Here is a 17,070-nt window from a genome sequence, read left to right as displayed (position 1 = left end):
TCAAAGCCTGTTCTAGAGTGTTCTTATACATTACAAAAATAACCATCAGGAATTTGTTGCAAAATCTATCTCACCAACACCAATAACATATTCCGTCCAATTAGCATATCTTGCGACGGAAAATATCAAAGCTGTCGACTGCTGTCACAAGTCTTGCAACAGGTTGTTTTCTTGCATTAATTTTTTTTTCGACTGTACCTAAGCCGACGATTTACTTTCCGTCGTAAATATAAATTAACAACAAAAAACCATGGCAACTTCCATCAGTAAAAGGACAACTTTTTGTAGTGAACATTTTTCCATCGAAAATTTGTGTTGGAAAATTTGGACGATTGCATTTTGTCAAATCTTTTGCAACGGATTCCAATGGACATCTCTCCCTCCAAATTCACGCCAAATTTTCTAATCGGTTTCCGACTGATTTCCCATTGCTAAATTTTGGTAATAATTTTTCGATGAATTTGGCAACAAAATTAAAATAGTAGGTGTTATCCGCCGGAAAGTAGTCAGAAAATCCATTGATAATAGCGACAAATAAGTTCTATAAGAAAAATCCATTATTATTACACTGTTTTTTATAGTGATAATATCATTTACATATATATATAAATTTTTTAAATTAATTTGTAGTCGCATAACTTATATATATATATATATTTAGTGGTGTTTTTAACTGGAAATAGAGAATAGAAAAATAGTATTGGAAGATGAGAATTAAAAGAATTACACACAAAAAGTGCAGAATAAATCTCACATAATTATTTTATTTAAAAGAATTTGGCCTCCGGTTAGAAAAAAAAAAACAAAAGTACCCAACCGTATATAAAATGTATCTGATGCTCCTTCTGTCGTTTTCGATATCTGCGTACATTTTCTGAATATTTTTATCCGTATTCAATACGTGTACTTCACGTACTCAAGTATTATATATAGTTGTAGTGACCCTCCATATAAAACAATTTCTAAGGGCATCTACGCAAATCAAGCTGCCCAATATATAAATACTGTACACCTCTATATGGGCAAGCAATTTATTATGTGCGGACTCATCCAGCATCCTCGGTATATATATATATATATATATATATATATATATATATATTTATATATAAATATTTGATGTATTTATACATAAATTATTGGTACTTCAGAAAATTATATTTAGCACTTTTAAATTTTGCTTTCATCTAACAAATAAACCTTTTATTAGTCAAAATTAACTGAATTTGCTGATAATAACAAAAAGACTGATGTCAATTGATATTTACTCTCGATTAATTGATTACTGACTTATTCTTAATCAAATAATTTTTTTTTGGATTAAACTACTCTTAAAATGGTGAAGATATACCTCTTCACATATATACACACTAATGTGCGTAATACACTCAAATGAGTGTACATGATTATGTAAAAATTTTAAATATTAATTTTTATTTTAAAAATTTATTATGGTTGAAGAAATTAAGAATATCGAAATAATGAAAAAGGTTATGAAAAGTTAAAGTTAGTGGAAGTTAGATAAAATTGGACAATTGGGGGTTTAGAAGGGTGGGAAGTTAATAAATAAATAATTTAATTTAATTAAATATCATAAAATTAGTAGATAAAAAAAGTGAGACATCAAAATGGTGCTCTAACTTATTAATACGGTATATTTATAATTTATAATAATATAAAAAGAAAAGTTCGTCCATACTCACAAACGACGGTTAATGATACTGCCGCACCAGTTTTATGTGAAGTTAAAATCCCCTTCATGATAAAAAAACTAACTTATTTGATTTTTCAATATTTACATAATTGACAAATTATGTTTTTTAATGTAATGTACTTGTTTATATATTTCTCTTATTTATAATATATTTTAAAGTATGAAATGTTATTTATTATATACATGTAGAAACGACATACTATAACGACTAGAATTTAATAAATAAACCCTGAAATATTGTCTACTCATCTTTTAATCTCAATCAATCTTTTTTCTTCCTTTTTTCATATAAAAAAAGGATAAATTGCATAATACCCCCTATATTTTCAAAATTTAGCTAAAAACACTCTATGTTATAGAAAAAAAAACTCCTGTATTTTATAAAATATTACAAAAAGACCCCCTCTCCGTTAGAAGCTAAATGAGAGTGTGTGATACTCACCTATTGTGCGAGTGAGCCTCATTTTTTGACCTTTTTGGAATTACTTTAAGTGTATAATGTCCATTTTGTCCATTTATTTCACATTTAAATATATTTTAAATATATATATTATATTGTGTATGTATAGTATATATCAATATATATAAATAAAAAAATTATATTTTAAATTACTTAAAATTTGGACCTTTCATTCTCTCTAATTGAAGATCAAATAATTGTTATAAGAAGGATATAATAAAAAAATTAATAAATAATTAACGGCATTAGGGCTTAACTAATGGAAGGAGAGCGTATGCCACCTTTTCAAAAACACAAAAGGTTTTTTTGCCTATTCTTTTATAAATAGAAGTTTTTTAGCTAAATTTTGAAAATATAGAGGAATTTTATGCAATTTACCCTAAAAAAGTTAATTATATATATGCGGTGAAAGAGAAGATTTCATGAAATTATTCTTGTTCTGTTTTTGAATTTTTATATCATTTAAAAAAAAAGTAATAAAATCCACATTATAAATTATTGTATTTAAAATCATAACAAATTAATACTATTTACAACAATCAAACAAGATCAATTCGAGAACTTAATTTTTAATGATAATTAATTAATATTTGTCATATTTTTAGCTGTGTTTAATATTCTAACTTTATTTGCAGAAATAATAATTAACATTCATTATTAATTAGTATTCATCGTGATTTTTTTCATTTAATTATATTAATTAACCATTATTAAAAAAACCATATTTTCTTTTATTTTTTCGAATATTTTTCTCACATTATTTGAGTTTGTTGAAAGTCATCGCTTTTAATACTTTGCTTCTTATTTAAGATGAACTGACCAATTGTTTTAAAATAATAATTCAACAATATAATGACTGATTCCAAAGTCAGAACTGTCCATTCCGAGACCAAACGGGAACCAGTAAATCAATGGGTAAATTGGAGTCTCATTCCCTAAAATTTAACATAAGTAAATCTCATTTCATTATTAGAAAAATTATAAACGCTTTTACAATTTTAACGCCCATTTAACGACGAGTTAATTCTATTATTTTTTATTATACTTTTATTCAACTTTTCGAGATAAAATGATTAATTTTTAAAAAAAATATATTTATAAACTAATATGCCCTATAAATATATGCTTCACCAACTCTCGATTTTTTTATATTTTTCTTAACAAAACTAATGATTCAACAAGAATAAATTATTAGTTTCCACGTCATTGTTTAGGGGCGACATACTTATTATTATTATTTTTTATTTAAAATGGGTATTTTTAAATTAATCCATGAAATTGGAAAAAATGTGATCAGGCTGTTGTCAGATTGTGAACTGGGACAGAAACAAGTCAATGCTATTATTATTGAGCTATGAGATATTGTTTCTTATTTAATGTGTTGCATAAACAAGGACAACTAATACATAACACCCCACATTTTGACAACGATATCATGATTGAGATTTTTTTCGGATCGATGATCAATCTGTATGCTATGATAAATATTTTGATCTTATTTACAAAAACAATAAATATTATTAATGATTATTCCGAGCCCATAATTAATCTGTATTTTCTACTATTATTTTTACCATAGTATTAATTATTGCAAAAAAATATATTTATTTCGATGATATAACATAGTTTACATATAATACAGATAATTCGGTCGTGGGAGTTTGTGAGGACAGATCATACACAAAAGTATCAAATTGTACAGGCCAGCTTAAAGTATTCTATGCTGGAATTATATCGGCTATCTTTACTTTGAATTATTAGTTGGGATATTCCACTTAATCACCTTTAATTTTTTATTTACTTTATTTTGAATTGGACCAATATGAACAACTAAAACTTGCTACTATAACTGATTATGGCTGAATCTGCCATTATTGGATAACAAAATTATGCTTGTAGGTTGCCATCCACTCTCGCTAATCTATGTCTATACTAATAAAAAAAAAATTCATTTTTACTTACAAAAAGCGATTATTATTCGCAACATCAACTTTTTAAATTATAAAAAATATTTTTTTATGTATTTTTCAACCACCTCTACTTAAATTTTTATACTCATCTATATATTTATACTATTTATATATATATCTATACTTCTCTATTAACATAAAAAGAAAAGTCCCTCCATACCCACAAATGACAGTTAATGACACTGTCTCACCAATTATTTGTGAAGTAAAAAATGCCCTTCATGATAAAATAACTAACTAATTCAACTTTTTAAAATTTATATTAATTGATAAATTATGATTATTTTTCTTTCTTTCTTTCTTTTTATTAATGTAGTGTACTGATTTATATGTTTTACTCTTATTTATAATATATTTTAAAGGGTAAAAAATTATTTATTATATACATGTAGGAACGACGTGCCACAACAGCTAGGATAAAAAAATAAAGGCCCTCAACACTCACAAACGATAGCTAATGACACCGTTGCACCAATTTTTTGGTTTATAAATTTTATTCTTATTTATAATATATTTTAAAATATAAATAATTATTTATGAGAATGCATGGACGACAAACTTTTTAAACAAACACAGAATATTATGATTTTAGTACAAGAAAAATAGGTTTGTCGAAAATATGTTTAATTAACTAAAAAAATCAAATTTGATTAATTCCTCCTGCATTTGAAAGTTTTTGTATTCCATATATCATCAGTTTTACTTTATTTGATTTAGTTGATGATTTTTAAATCGTTTCTAGATTCTCTCAACCATCAATACGGATTTTTCCCAAAGTCTTTTGTCAATATTATATCCTTTCTTTATTTTTATCTAACTTTTTGAATTAATTGAAATGATTGTTCTCCATGATTTTACTTTCTTTTTCTACATATATATATATATAGTCGAGAATGATATATTGATAATAAGTTGATTTTTCAGATTTCTCTTTAATTATTTGAAAATTATCAAGAGCTTTTTCGCCTTCAATAAAAAGTAACACTTTATGTATCCATAAGTAAAATAAAAAAAGTCTCAAAATATTTACATTTACACGGAGAAATAACAAGTAAATTATATATATGATAAAAAATTATAGATGCAGTCAAATATATTACACCAAAATAAAAATTATGTATGTAGAGACTACGTGCCACCATTCGCTAGTTAATATATATATAAAAAACATCTTTTTCATTCACAAACGACAGTTTGTGATACCGCCCTACACCAAAATTTTTATGCTGATAATATACTTAAGTTAATTTTCATTTATTTTTTTAAAAGTAATATTTTGCTTTATATATTTTTCCACCACGGTGTGCATTAATTTCATGTTATCTCGTCGACGTCTAGATATGTGATCCAAGTAGGTTCATAAATGTCTAAAGAGCATATTTATTGAAACAAATATGATTACAACGATAACATATTCTCTTCTATCTTCCTTTATGTTGTTTACGGAATATGAATCTATCTCTGAAAGTCAAAATTCATAGATGAGTATTTCTCCATATCTAATTTTCATATCTGATACTCTTCTCTATTGTAGCGACTAATTCTGATTTATTATTTAAAATATTATCTACACAATAACACGAGTGTTCTATTATAATAGAAGTAAACACATAATAATTAATTTCATACTTTTGTATACAATATAAATAATTCTAATTTATTATTAAAAAATTACATAAGATCGAAAGAGTGCCTTTTCACAACGGAATCATACACTCGAGAGACTTATACTTTTATTGATAGTATATAGATATTTGAATACTCATGCGTGGCCCCTACGTGACGTTCCCTAGTCTGTACTATAGATAAAATGACTATATATATATATATATATATATATACAATACTATAATTTAACGTGTCCAATATAAAAATAGTAGCTAATACCTGATACCATTGACATTTTATTACAATACATATATCTATGCTATTTAGGGTCAGTTCCTATCGTGATATATATGACATTTTCCGACACTATGCTTATCCATCCCATGAGGATAGCTTTATTATATCTTCTCCAATCTCCAAAAAATAATACACCTATTTATGTTTTGGGTTGACTTAGTTTAAATGAGAGGAAATGAAGAGGGGAGGGATAAAAATAATAATTTTTATTTAAGTTTTTTGGTACGAGTGCAAGAAAGTTAAATTTTAAATATTTCTCCCTGTTTCATTAAAAAAAGAATTATTATTGGCTATAATAACAGTGAATATGATTAAAAATCATGATAAATGACTACTATTAACTATGGTTAAATAAAATCGATGTAAAAAACTAGTTTTTCCATCATGAAAAAAATTATTTGTCACGTCTAAAAGTCATGAACATTTGCTATTGTTTTTAGCCACCTCGCAAAAACCCCGACCAACAATTGTTAGGTGACTGTTGTTAATAACTATTTACTACGGCTATTTGTTATTAACCATGACAATTAACCGTAGTTAAATATTATAATTCTTCGAGTGTTTGGTATGAAGAAAATAGATTGAGAAGAAAATATTAACTTTTGTAGTTTTACTAATTAATCATTTCTCTTTATTTTGTAATAGAAAATAAGCAAATTTAATATTGTACTGAAACAATTTTTAGCATATAAAAAAATTAAAAATCTCATTAATAAAAATATCGCTCGAACAAGAATATATAAGAATATTTTTTATTGATAACAATATTCATCAAAATAAGTATATATTGCCTATATATTCTAAACTATTCAATTTAAATAAAATAAAATTGCTAAAAATGCCCTCAAATGAAGAAATAGTTATCATTTTAAAAGATTATGTATCAGTATTATCAGTAGGAATGAGACAAGAATTGGAGAAAAATTATACATATGGCTAATAGAATAAATATAAATAAAAAATATACTTTTTTGTTTTTTTAATTTTATATGTTCATTTTTCCGCCTAATTTTGGACGGTCACAAAATTAGACTTCGAAGAGGTTTCATATTCCAATTTTACTTGTTTTATTCTTATATTTTTTACTTTCATTTTTCTTATACATCCATTTCTTTGGCACGTAATATATCTTCTCCTCCATATATTCCTACTAATACTTACAGATTAACAAATGAAGCACAACAGACAACACACACCACAAATTAGTGAGAATTAGCATCAGAGCAGGAAAAAGGAAAAGAAGCACAAGACAAAAAGAAATGGAGGTGAAAAATAAGTATGTAGCAATGAAGAATCATATAGATGGAGCCCCAAATGAATCAGACTTCTCCATTTGTGAAGAATTAGTTTCAGTAGAGCTCCAGCCTCAGGCTTCGGACGATGTTCATGTGCTGGTGCAAAATCTCTACATATCCATCGATCCCTCCCAAATAAACCGCATGAAGACTCACAGCTTCGTGCATACCATCATCCCTGAGGCATCCGCTGTTCTTCCGGGACAGGTGATCCTTCAAAAACACCTAATACTGCTTGTTCTTTTGTTTATGTGCATCATCATTAATATATTAATTCCCTATACTACTCATAGGGGTTTGTGATTATTTTTAATTTTTCCAAGTCCTATCTTTTCTGATTTAAACTTGAACTATCAAATAATTAATGGGGGAACCATCCTGCAAATGAACAAATTATATAGGGCAAAATCCTTTTTTGGTACCGTTAAAGAAGGTCATTTTTATTTTTGGTACCATTATTATTGTGGGTTCGGGTTTTGATACCATTAAATTAAAAAATAAACTTTTTTGGTCCCATAAAATCATGTGCGGCGTACATAACTATTATGCTCCGTTAACTGCCGTTAACCCCACCATTGTGGAGAGAAAAGACACGTGATGCTGTGAAAAAGGAGGGAAATTGACATAAGTTAGGGTTTCCACATCCCAATTTCTTTTCCCCTTCATTTTCTTTCCCTAATTCTTTTTTTTTTCTCATCTTTTGACCAACTATTGCCACAAACTCTAAGAACTTTTTTTTCACAAAAATAAAAATATTAATTTTTTTTATCTTAATATATAGAATAAATAGTTATAAAATTATAATTATTTTTATTTCAGATAATTTCTAGAATCTATTTTACTATTTTTAAAATTAAATTATTATTTGGTCTAAAATTATATTAATATTTGAGCACAAACTATAAAAATTAAAATTTATTTTGAATAAAAATATTTAAAAATATTAGATAAATTTTATTTTATTAAATAATAAATTAATTTTTAAATTATAGTTATTCACATTAGAGATAAATACTAGAAATAAAACTAAAATTTATTTCTTACTTTTTTTGGTCAAAGTTTATTAAAATATTTTTAGAATAAATAATAATTCAATTTTAAAAATAATTAAAATATCTAGAATTTATCTAAAATAAATACTTATAAATTATACACTATTTTATTATTTATATTAAAATAAAATTTCTTTATTTTTTAAATTTTTTAAAAATAAAATTTTATTTCTTATAATTTATTGTCAAAATTTAAAAAATATTTTCAAACAAAATAAAATTTTAGTTTAAGAAAATTAATAGTTGTTATAATTTATCTCAAATGTAAATAATTTTAATTTAAAAATTAATTTATTATTTAATAAAAATTATATCTAATACTTTTACTCAAAAAATAAGTTTTAGTTTTATAGTTTGTGATCAAATATTAATATATATTTAGACCAAATAATAATTTAATTTCAAAAATAGTAAAAAAAATCTTAAAAATTATTTGAAATACAAATAATTATAATTTTAGAGCTATTTTATTATATATATTAAAATAAAATTTTCTAACATTTTTATTTTTGTAAAAAAGAAAATCTTATAATTTGTGTCAAAGTTGGTCAAAATATTTTTTTTTCTTTTAATGGTACAAAAAAATATTTTGTTGTTTTGGTACCATTAAAAATGACATTTGAAGTGAAAGTCACGTGAATGAATAGGAGGTAATGGCCGTTAAAACCCACGTGCGAGGTACATGGCCTCTGCTGTTAACTTGGAACAAAAAATGCGTAGTTTTGGATTTAATGGTACCAAAATCCGAACCTACAATAATTATGGTACCAAAAACGAAAATGACTTTTTTTAATGGGACCAAAAAAGGATTTTGCCCAATTATATATGCCCTATGAAAAAAGAAAGAGCAATTTACCTTTCTATAGTTTTCAAAATGCATTAATTTACTTCTCTCTGTTTTTCTAAAATGAAGTAATAAATTGTTTCGTTTTAATAAGGGGGCAAAATAATTTTTTTTTTCATAAGGAGTAATTTGTACATTTATAATATTATAGGATAAATTATATTAAATCCTGTAAGAATATTGTTTTTACTATGTTTCTTAAAATTATTAATTACTTTAATAGGCCATTGAAGCAATCGGGGTGGGGAGAGTGGTGGATTCCCGGCATCCTGATTTCAAAGCAGGCGATGTGGTGTGGGGGCTTCTAAGCTGGGGAGAGTATTGCGTCGTAAAAGCAGGTGTTTTCTTGCAAAAGCTGGATACCACTTTCGGATTTCCCCTATCATATTATGCTGGAGGAGTTCTAGGTAATAATTTACATATTATGTCTGTGTGGATGAAAACAATAATAATCAGTCCACTTATGTTAGCTTACAGTCGGAAAAAAGTTCACCTAAGCCCTTCAATAGCTCAAGTGCTAGAAAACTCGCTAGGAAAAAGAAATTTTGTTGAAAAACTTATTTTATAGTCGTAAATGTTCCAATCAGATCCGGATCGGAGATCGATTTAGATTTGAGTGTCCGGTTTGGGTGTTTTGGAACTTGAAATGTAAAAAGGTTGTTAGGCTCATTGGGTGGTTTCAGTAAAGATCCTTCGATGTCTAAATCAGTTCGTTGAAGTACGATGTAAGGTAATAAATGGAGTACCAATAAATAAGATTGGAGTGTGTATTTATAGGGACACTTGTGCGAATTCATGTGGCGCGATCTTGAGGCATTTTCTCAATATAGTGATCAATAGACCACATCCGAGTCTTAGGGTCGGGGCAGATTTGGGTTCGACCCGACCGACCTGACTGAAAATGTCGGATCCTCTTCCTATAAAAATATTTTCCTTCGGGAGAGGGCCCTATCAGTATCATACTAAGATATGGGGTAAAAGAGAAAATAAAATTAAGTTTTAACATAATATCGTGTATTAATCTTATATATAAATGAGAGCATATAGAAAATATATTAGTCAAATAATGAAAATTATCACAAATTTGGTAAGTGAATAATGCAATGAAGCAGGGGGTTAATCATTCTTTTTAAATATATTAATTGAGATACGTATTACAATAATTTGAATTTATGACTATTGTAATTTTTCTATGGAAATAATTTGAATTTAACTTGTAATAAATACGCCATTCGTATATAAAAAGTAAAATTGTCAAAAATCATAAAATTTATACTATATTAAAAAGTATCTCTTTCCTTTTTGGTCTACTATTTTTTATTTTCTTTAATTATTTCATTAGTTTTCTTTTTCTTTTTTCGCAAACACTCTCTAAATTGCATTATTCATCTTGTATGTTAGAGGGTAGCACTTTAACGGCACTCAAATATGGGGTTGACAATCTAATTGATGACATTATTTATTAAGTTTTATGCAATTTTAGGCCTCCAGCCATTGGTGTCTCCAAATTTGGCCGGAATAAGTTGATTTGACATTTTTAGGGTTTTGAAATTGCGGCTGTGATTGACTTAACAAATGATAAAATTTCCTTACAAACGAAGACAATGATGTAGAAAAAAATTAAAATTTTAGTTTTGTACATTTTAAATAGTGGCGACCGTGGTCTTATAACTAATGATAATTTTACTTTTGAAATTTATAAAATTTCAACAATTTAAGTTCTTCTAATTAAAATCGACCTGAATTCGACCAGAACAATTGAGAATTCTTGGGAATTAGGGATTTTATCCAATTTAGTGAAAAATTGTATGTGCAGTTTGTGGTAACACTCTCTAGCTAATTTGCTCACTTTTCCCTCTACCTTGCTTTGTAAATTGAAGGCAGAAGTCGAAGCACAAAGTTTTTAGGCAATAGATTTTCGAATTCTAGAATCACTTTTTGTTGTCGTTCTAATAGAAAGTCGTTTTTAAATTGACTCAAGAGAATGTTGCATACCAACAAATGAATCTCTACTTTTCTTCAACGCTGACAACATACACAAACATTTTAAAAATGTGTTATTTTATCGTAGGAGGAAAAAAATGTTAATAAAAAATTCTCTCTCAATACCGACACCTCTCTCTTCCGAAACTTAGAGGGACTTTTCCCTCTTTGTTTACACCCTATGACCAGCAATGGAGACGACTTTGGCGGGGATGGAGGATGTGAAGAGGAGGGCGACCACGATTTGGCCGGTCAGACGATGGAGGATGGTTGCACGTTGAACATGATGGTTGAACGTCTCCAAAAGATGGCCGCCGGAGATTTTTCGACCATTACTCGCGGTAACCTAAAGAGCCGTCCTACTCTAGGGCTTACAAGTGCAAAATCAAGCAGTTCACACGGCGAACAGGGCTCGATCTCCTTCAACATGTCTGAGTTCTCAAAACTTGCCCATACGGTGATAGATACCGGCGATAAACAAGCTTTGGATGCGCTACGTGAATTAAACAACAAGTGGACGGAGCGTTTTGGGAAAGAAGCAACTACGCGATGCTTTCCGCCATCTAGGGAGGAGATTAGTACGCCATTTCTGCCCAAAGTATTGAGGCCGCCTGTAAAGAATATTCGACCACCGGTCAGGCGAGTTGAGAAGAGGGAAATACCGATCTGAAATCGATTGAGCCGGCGGTAGATCGGAGCCAACCACCATCCACGGATGCCGGGCGGTTAGTAGCTGAGTACGTGTCAAACACTAACTACGTGGCATCGGAAAATCGGACTACAGATATGGCTGAAGATGGAGCACTGGACTTGGTCAAGATTGACTTGGTCAATAATGACGCGGTCAACGTGGAAAACGTGGAACAAGACTTGGTCAATAATGACCCGGTCAAAATTGACTTGGTCAATAAAGACGCAGTCAACATGGAAATCATGGAACAAGACTTGGTCAATAATGACTTGGTCAATGATGACTTGGTCAACAAGGACCCGGTCAACGTTGATGTGGATGGGGAAAAGGACAATGATAAAGATGTAGACGCGGTGCAATGACACTGTTGAATTTGGACAGCAACGAACATATGAGACTAACTCTACTCATACCAGCTTATTTATAGGGAACATCCCATTGCAGTCATGCCTAATTCCAGGCGCGGATGATAAAATTGCTGATGGTTTCAACAACTCGTCCCATAAGACGCTCTCATATATCCCCCCTACTATACAAAATGGGGAAATGGTTATCAGACTTACGATTGAATCTATTTGAAACGGAGCTAGTAGGTGGAAAACACCCGCGGTCAGTTACTTCTTGGGAAAGAGACCATACTTTTATCATGTCCAAGAATATGCCATGTCCGTCTGGCCTGGCTTACGTGATGTTAAGGCCACCACGAACGGACTCTACTTCTTCCAATTCAAGAAAGTGGCATATATGGAAAAACAATCGAAGGGGGACCATGGTTGTTCCAAGGGCAACCAATTGTACTGCAACAGTGGGAATCGGGAATGATGCTGCAAAAATTAAAACATACACAGGTCCCAACTTGGATAAAATTAAGACATTTGCCGTTAGAATTGTGGACGGAGGAAGGCCTGAGCATGGCGGCCAGTGGAATTGGCATACCCCTATATCAGATGCGATTACAAGAGCATGCACGAGATTGGACTTCGCTCGTGTATGCGTGATGCTAGATGTGAGTTCTAAATTATTAAGGCATATTATCATCATGATGCCTAACGAGGAAGGAGGAGAAATACTATGTACAATTGATGTTGAATATGAGTGGCTACCTCCTAAATATACAAGTTGTATAACGTTAGGCCATACGGCAAAGGTTTGTACGTTCACCAAGCCGTCCAACCCAGCTAAACCACTGGTCTCTATCTATGTTCCTAAAACGATACCTCCAAGGTCACAACCCATGCAGCCGACTCAAGGGGTGGACAACCAGAAAGAGGGACGAGAGCCTCCTCGCGGGGAAAGCCGCATTCCTAAAATGGGACCTGCGAGGCCACCACCTATGCATGACCAAGAGAGAATACCGCCGACTCAAGGAGTGGACAACCAGTGAGAGGGATGAGAGCATGATCAAGAGAGAATACCGCCGACTCGAGGGGTGGATAACCGAAGAGAGGGACGAGAGTTTCCTCGTGAAAGAAGGTTGAGTCGTGAGGAAAAGGGTAAGGCAATTGCCGTATATAATACGTTTGATGCTCTACAATTGCTAGATGATGCAGAAGATATTATAGACATTACATCATGTGTTAACCTCATTTGGAAGGAGATCTATCTCAGACGATTAAAGCACATGGAACAAATACCCACCACCATGGCATTAGTAATAGTCGAGGATATTAGAAAGCGAATTCATAGCATCACCTTGCCTAGATCAATCAGTACACGAGCTTTATTTAAACTGTGGAGTATCCCTTGGCCTCTCAAGAGAGGCACCGCTGGATGTTCGAATTGGTTATTTTTCTTTCTTTCTTTTTTACTTAATGCGACTTACCTTTCCCAGAAAAAAATGTTAATTTTTGCAAAAAATGTTTGGACAGACAGAAGGATTTCTAGGGTTCCCAATTTCAGGAGTGTATTGGAACCAATTTAGTTAGATCAATAAAAAATTAGGCATAAATTAATGTCGACGTTTTCACGTGCTTTTCATGTGTAATTTTTTTGGAGCAAATTGGATGAAATTCCCAATTCCCATAAATCCCTAATTGTTGTAGCGGAATTCAGGACAATTCTCGTCAGAATGATTACTATTGCAAGAAAATAATAATTTTTAGGACTAAAATTGCCAAGACTTTAGTTATAGGACCACGTCTGCCACCCTCAAAATATACAGAATTAAAATTATATTTTTTCCGTGTCATCGTCCTAGTTGGTATGGAAAATTTTTTATTTTGGTTGCTCAACCTCATCACCAATTTCAAAACCCTAAAATTATTGGATCATCTCATTGCGGCCAAATTTGGGGCAACAGGAAAGAGGAAGAAAACATGGGAAATAAGACAGGTAAAATGGTCGTTTTACCCCTTTCTTAGATCAGGCTGCTATTCCGATGATTCAACATAGCTTATTTAAGTCAAGTAAATCAGGTCAGCCCTGTCCGATAAGCTCGACCACCGTCTTACGAGGTAAGTTTTTTTGTAACTAACTAATTCTTGTTAGAATGAATAAACATGTGCTGAACATAATTTTATATGGAAAAATTTAGAGATCTCCCCTGTGATAATAGGAATGTTAAAAAAATTCCTACTGAAGAGGGCGCCGCACCCTCCTCAATCTTGGGCGACGAATGAAAAAAACTCTCTATGCATCCAAGTAATTAACATGCCCTAATTTACTTGTAGGAACTAGTGGATTGACAGCATATGCAGGGTTTTTCAAAGTTTGCAAGCCCAAGAGGGGGGAGAAAGTGTTTGTTTCTGCTGCATGTGGATCAGTTGGCATTTTAGTCGGACAATATGCCAAGTTGTTTGAATGCTATGTTGTTGGCTGTGCAGGAAGTAAGGAAAAGGCAAGTTTACCCTAATTTTCGGGAAATTCTGTCACAGATTTGATTTGATCAATTCTAAATTAGTTATATGGTAAGTATAATATTCTTGTCATGTAATTTGTATACAAATCAAGAAAAGTGAGCAATTATAAAACAAGTGTGATACACATACTTGTCAGACTTGATTCGAACAAGAATTTTCTGTTATTACCATTCATATGTAGAACTTTTTCTTGACATGAGAATCTAATGCAGGTGGACTTACTGAAAAATAAGATTGGGTTTGACGATGCATTCAACTATAAAGAAGAAATTGATTTGACTTCAACTCTTAAAAGGTGAATCTCTTTCTAAATATGCTTTGTCATTTATATCTTATGTCCATATGCCTTTTTTTTTTCTTTGATCCCTAATAATAGTTAAATAATTATTTGCAATTCTACACTGTGTAAAATTGGTATTCCATGATTTTTGAGTATGCCCGACTTTTCCACGAAAAAAAAAAATATATTCAGGTTTTTGGATAAACATATACGTGCATTTATTATAACAGAAGATATTATTAGAACGATTTTTCCTCAAAAAAAAAATATATATTCAGGATTTTGGATAAACATATAACTTCCATTCATTGCAACAGAAGATATTATTAGAACGACATTTGATGTTACATTTGTTGTCACTACTTATATTTATTTTTTAACTAATAATTAGAATTTGCAACTCAAAATATTATACTTAATATTTGTACGATTACTAATACTATCTCATTATTTGATATCGTGTAGCTAATATTCTTAGTCCTTAATTTATAATAATATTGCAAATAATAGATTACGTTCGTCACGAGCTACTACAAGGCTCCCTTTTAATTTGTATTTTGTGAATCACCTCTATAAATTAATACGAAATAAATTAATAATTTTTTTAAAAATAAGAATTTTTTTTAGTTCCAATTTGGACTCAAGGTTTAAATTAATAAGACAATAAGTTTTCGAAACACCCTTATATTAATTTATGATTCTTTCAATATAATAAATTAATAATTCTATAAAATTATACATATAATAAGGACAACTTAGTACAATATGATCCTTCTATTGTTTGTTTCATCTTAAAATTTAAATCTAACTGTATTTCAACTCTAACCTTCCTTATCGTATTCTATTAGGAATATTTGAAGTTGTTTATACATTTCCTTACTATACATGAACTTGCATTAAGTTTTAATTACTAATGCTACGTTCTACGTACAATGAACTTTGTTTTTTTAGGGGGATCGGTCCATGTATTATATTTAATTAGTCACATTATACATAAATCTCGTTCAATTAGTCAATACAATGTATATGTTTTATTTATGAAAAATAATGTAGGTTCGTTGAATCGAAAAAAATCTCTTTAAATTAATAAATTATTCATTTATTGATTAATTAATACCTCCTTAAATTAATAAAATTACGTAGTCCCAATATTATTAATTTATAGAGGTTAATTTTAGTATAACTGGATGAGTATTGGTTAATATCAGGTACTTTCCTGAAGGGATAGATATATACTTTGACAATGTGGGAGGTGAAATGTTGGAAGCAACAGTTGAGAATATGAACAGCTTTGGTAGAGTGGCAGCTTGTGGAGTGATGTCTGAATATACAGACAGTCTGAGAAAAGCGAAGCTGGATATGGTACAATTAATCTACAAAAGAATCAGAATAGAAGGGTTTCTTGCTTTGGACTTGATGAGTATAGATCAAGAATTCATTTCAACCACCACCCAATATCTCCAGACAGGTAAAATCAAGGCCATAGAAGACATCTCTTACGGTGTTGAGAGCATTCCAAAGGCCTTTCTTGATATTTTTCGTGGCAATAATATTGGGAAAAAGGTAGTCAGAATTGCTGAAGGCGATCACGCATTACATTGAATTGCCAAGATGAGGAGGCATTATTACATTGTCGAATGCATCATTCGCCTCAGCATTTTTGCATTTAGAAGGTGGTCTTTGTTTTCCTTTAGCCCGCCTTGTAGGTGATATCCTACTGGATATAGATATCTGCTTCATGCAACTATCCGCTAACTTCATTCGTCATATTATTCTTTTTATCATGATAATGCGAAATTTTAACCTTGAGCCAAAACTTCGATAATTTTTGGTGTTTGTGACCGGGGTTTTTTCTATCTTACCACTAGTAAGGATTGTTGCTTCTTTGATGAAGTAAAGTCTAATATTGGTCCTTGGGGGGAGAGGTTTATCTTTGCTCAGGCTCCTCTTAGTCAAGAGTAGCCCTTTCCCTGTGGTTGGCTCATTTCCAAACCCATCTTATGACCCACGGAATGGGG

General features: G+C 30.3%; 1 protein-coding gene across 1 annotated transcript; it reads left to right on the top strand.

Moving 5' to 3' along the window:
- Positions 1-7,155: 7,155 nt before the first annotated feature.
- Positions 7,156-16,868, top strand: LOC105173810 ((+)-pulegone reductase-like). The gene is made up of 5 exons (XM_011095689.3): positions 7,156-7,551; positions 9,464-9,647; positions 14,584-14,750; positions 14,985-15,067; positions 16,261-16,868. Exons 1-5 carry the CDS (start codon positions 7,309-7,311, stop codon positions 16,652-16,654), a joined length of 1,071 nt encoding a protein of 356 aa, XP_011093991.2. The 5' UTR covers positions 7,156-7,308; the 3' UTR covers positions 16,655-16,868.
- The last annotated feature ends 202 nt before the right edge of the window (positions 16,869-17,070 follow it).

The sequence above is a fragment of the Sesamum indicum genome, linkage group LG11 (genome assembly GCF_026168435.1).
Source record: "Sesamum indicum cultivar Baizhima isolate 11 linkage group LG11, ASM2616843v1, whole genome shotgun sequence".
NCBI lineage: Eukaryota > Viridiplantae > Streptophyta > Magnoliopsida > Lamiales > Pedaliaceae > Sesamum > Sesamum indicum.
The sequence above is the reverse complement of the archived record's forward strand: the minus strand, read 5'-3'. Positions and strand labels throughout refer to the sequence as shown.

What these genes read in the sequence shown, in the direction of transcription:
- LOC105173810 (XM_011095689.3), top strand. Translation starts at nt 7,309, where the DNA reads ATGGAGGTGAAAAATAAGTATGTAGCAATGAAGAATCATATAGATGGA. An exon ending in CCGCTGTTCTTCCGGGACAG is followed by an intron (nt 7,552 to 9,463) that starts GTGATCCTTCAA and finishes TTACTTTAATAG; the next exon opens with GCCATTGAAGCAATCGGGGT. An exon ending in GTGCAGGAAGTAAGGAAAAG is followed by an intron (nt 14,751 to 14,984) that starts GCAAGTTTACCC and finishes AATCTAATGCAG; the next exon opens with GTGGACTTACTGAAAAATAA.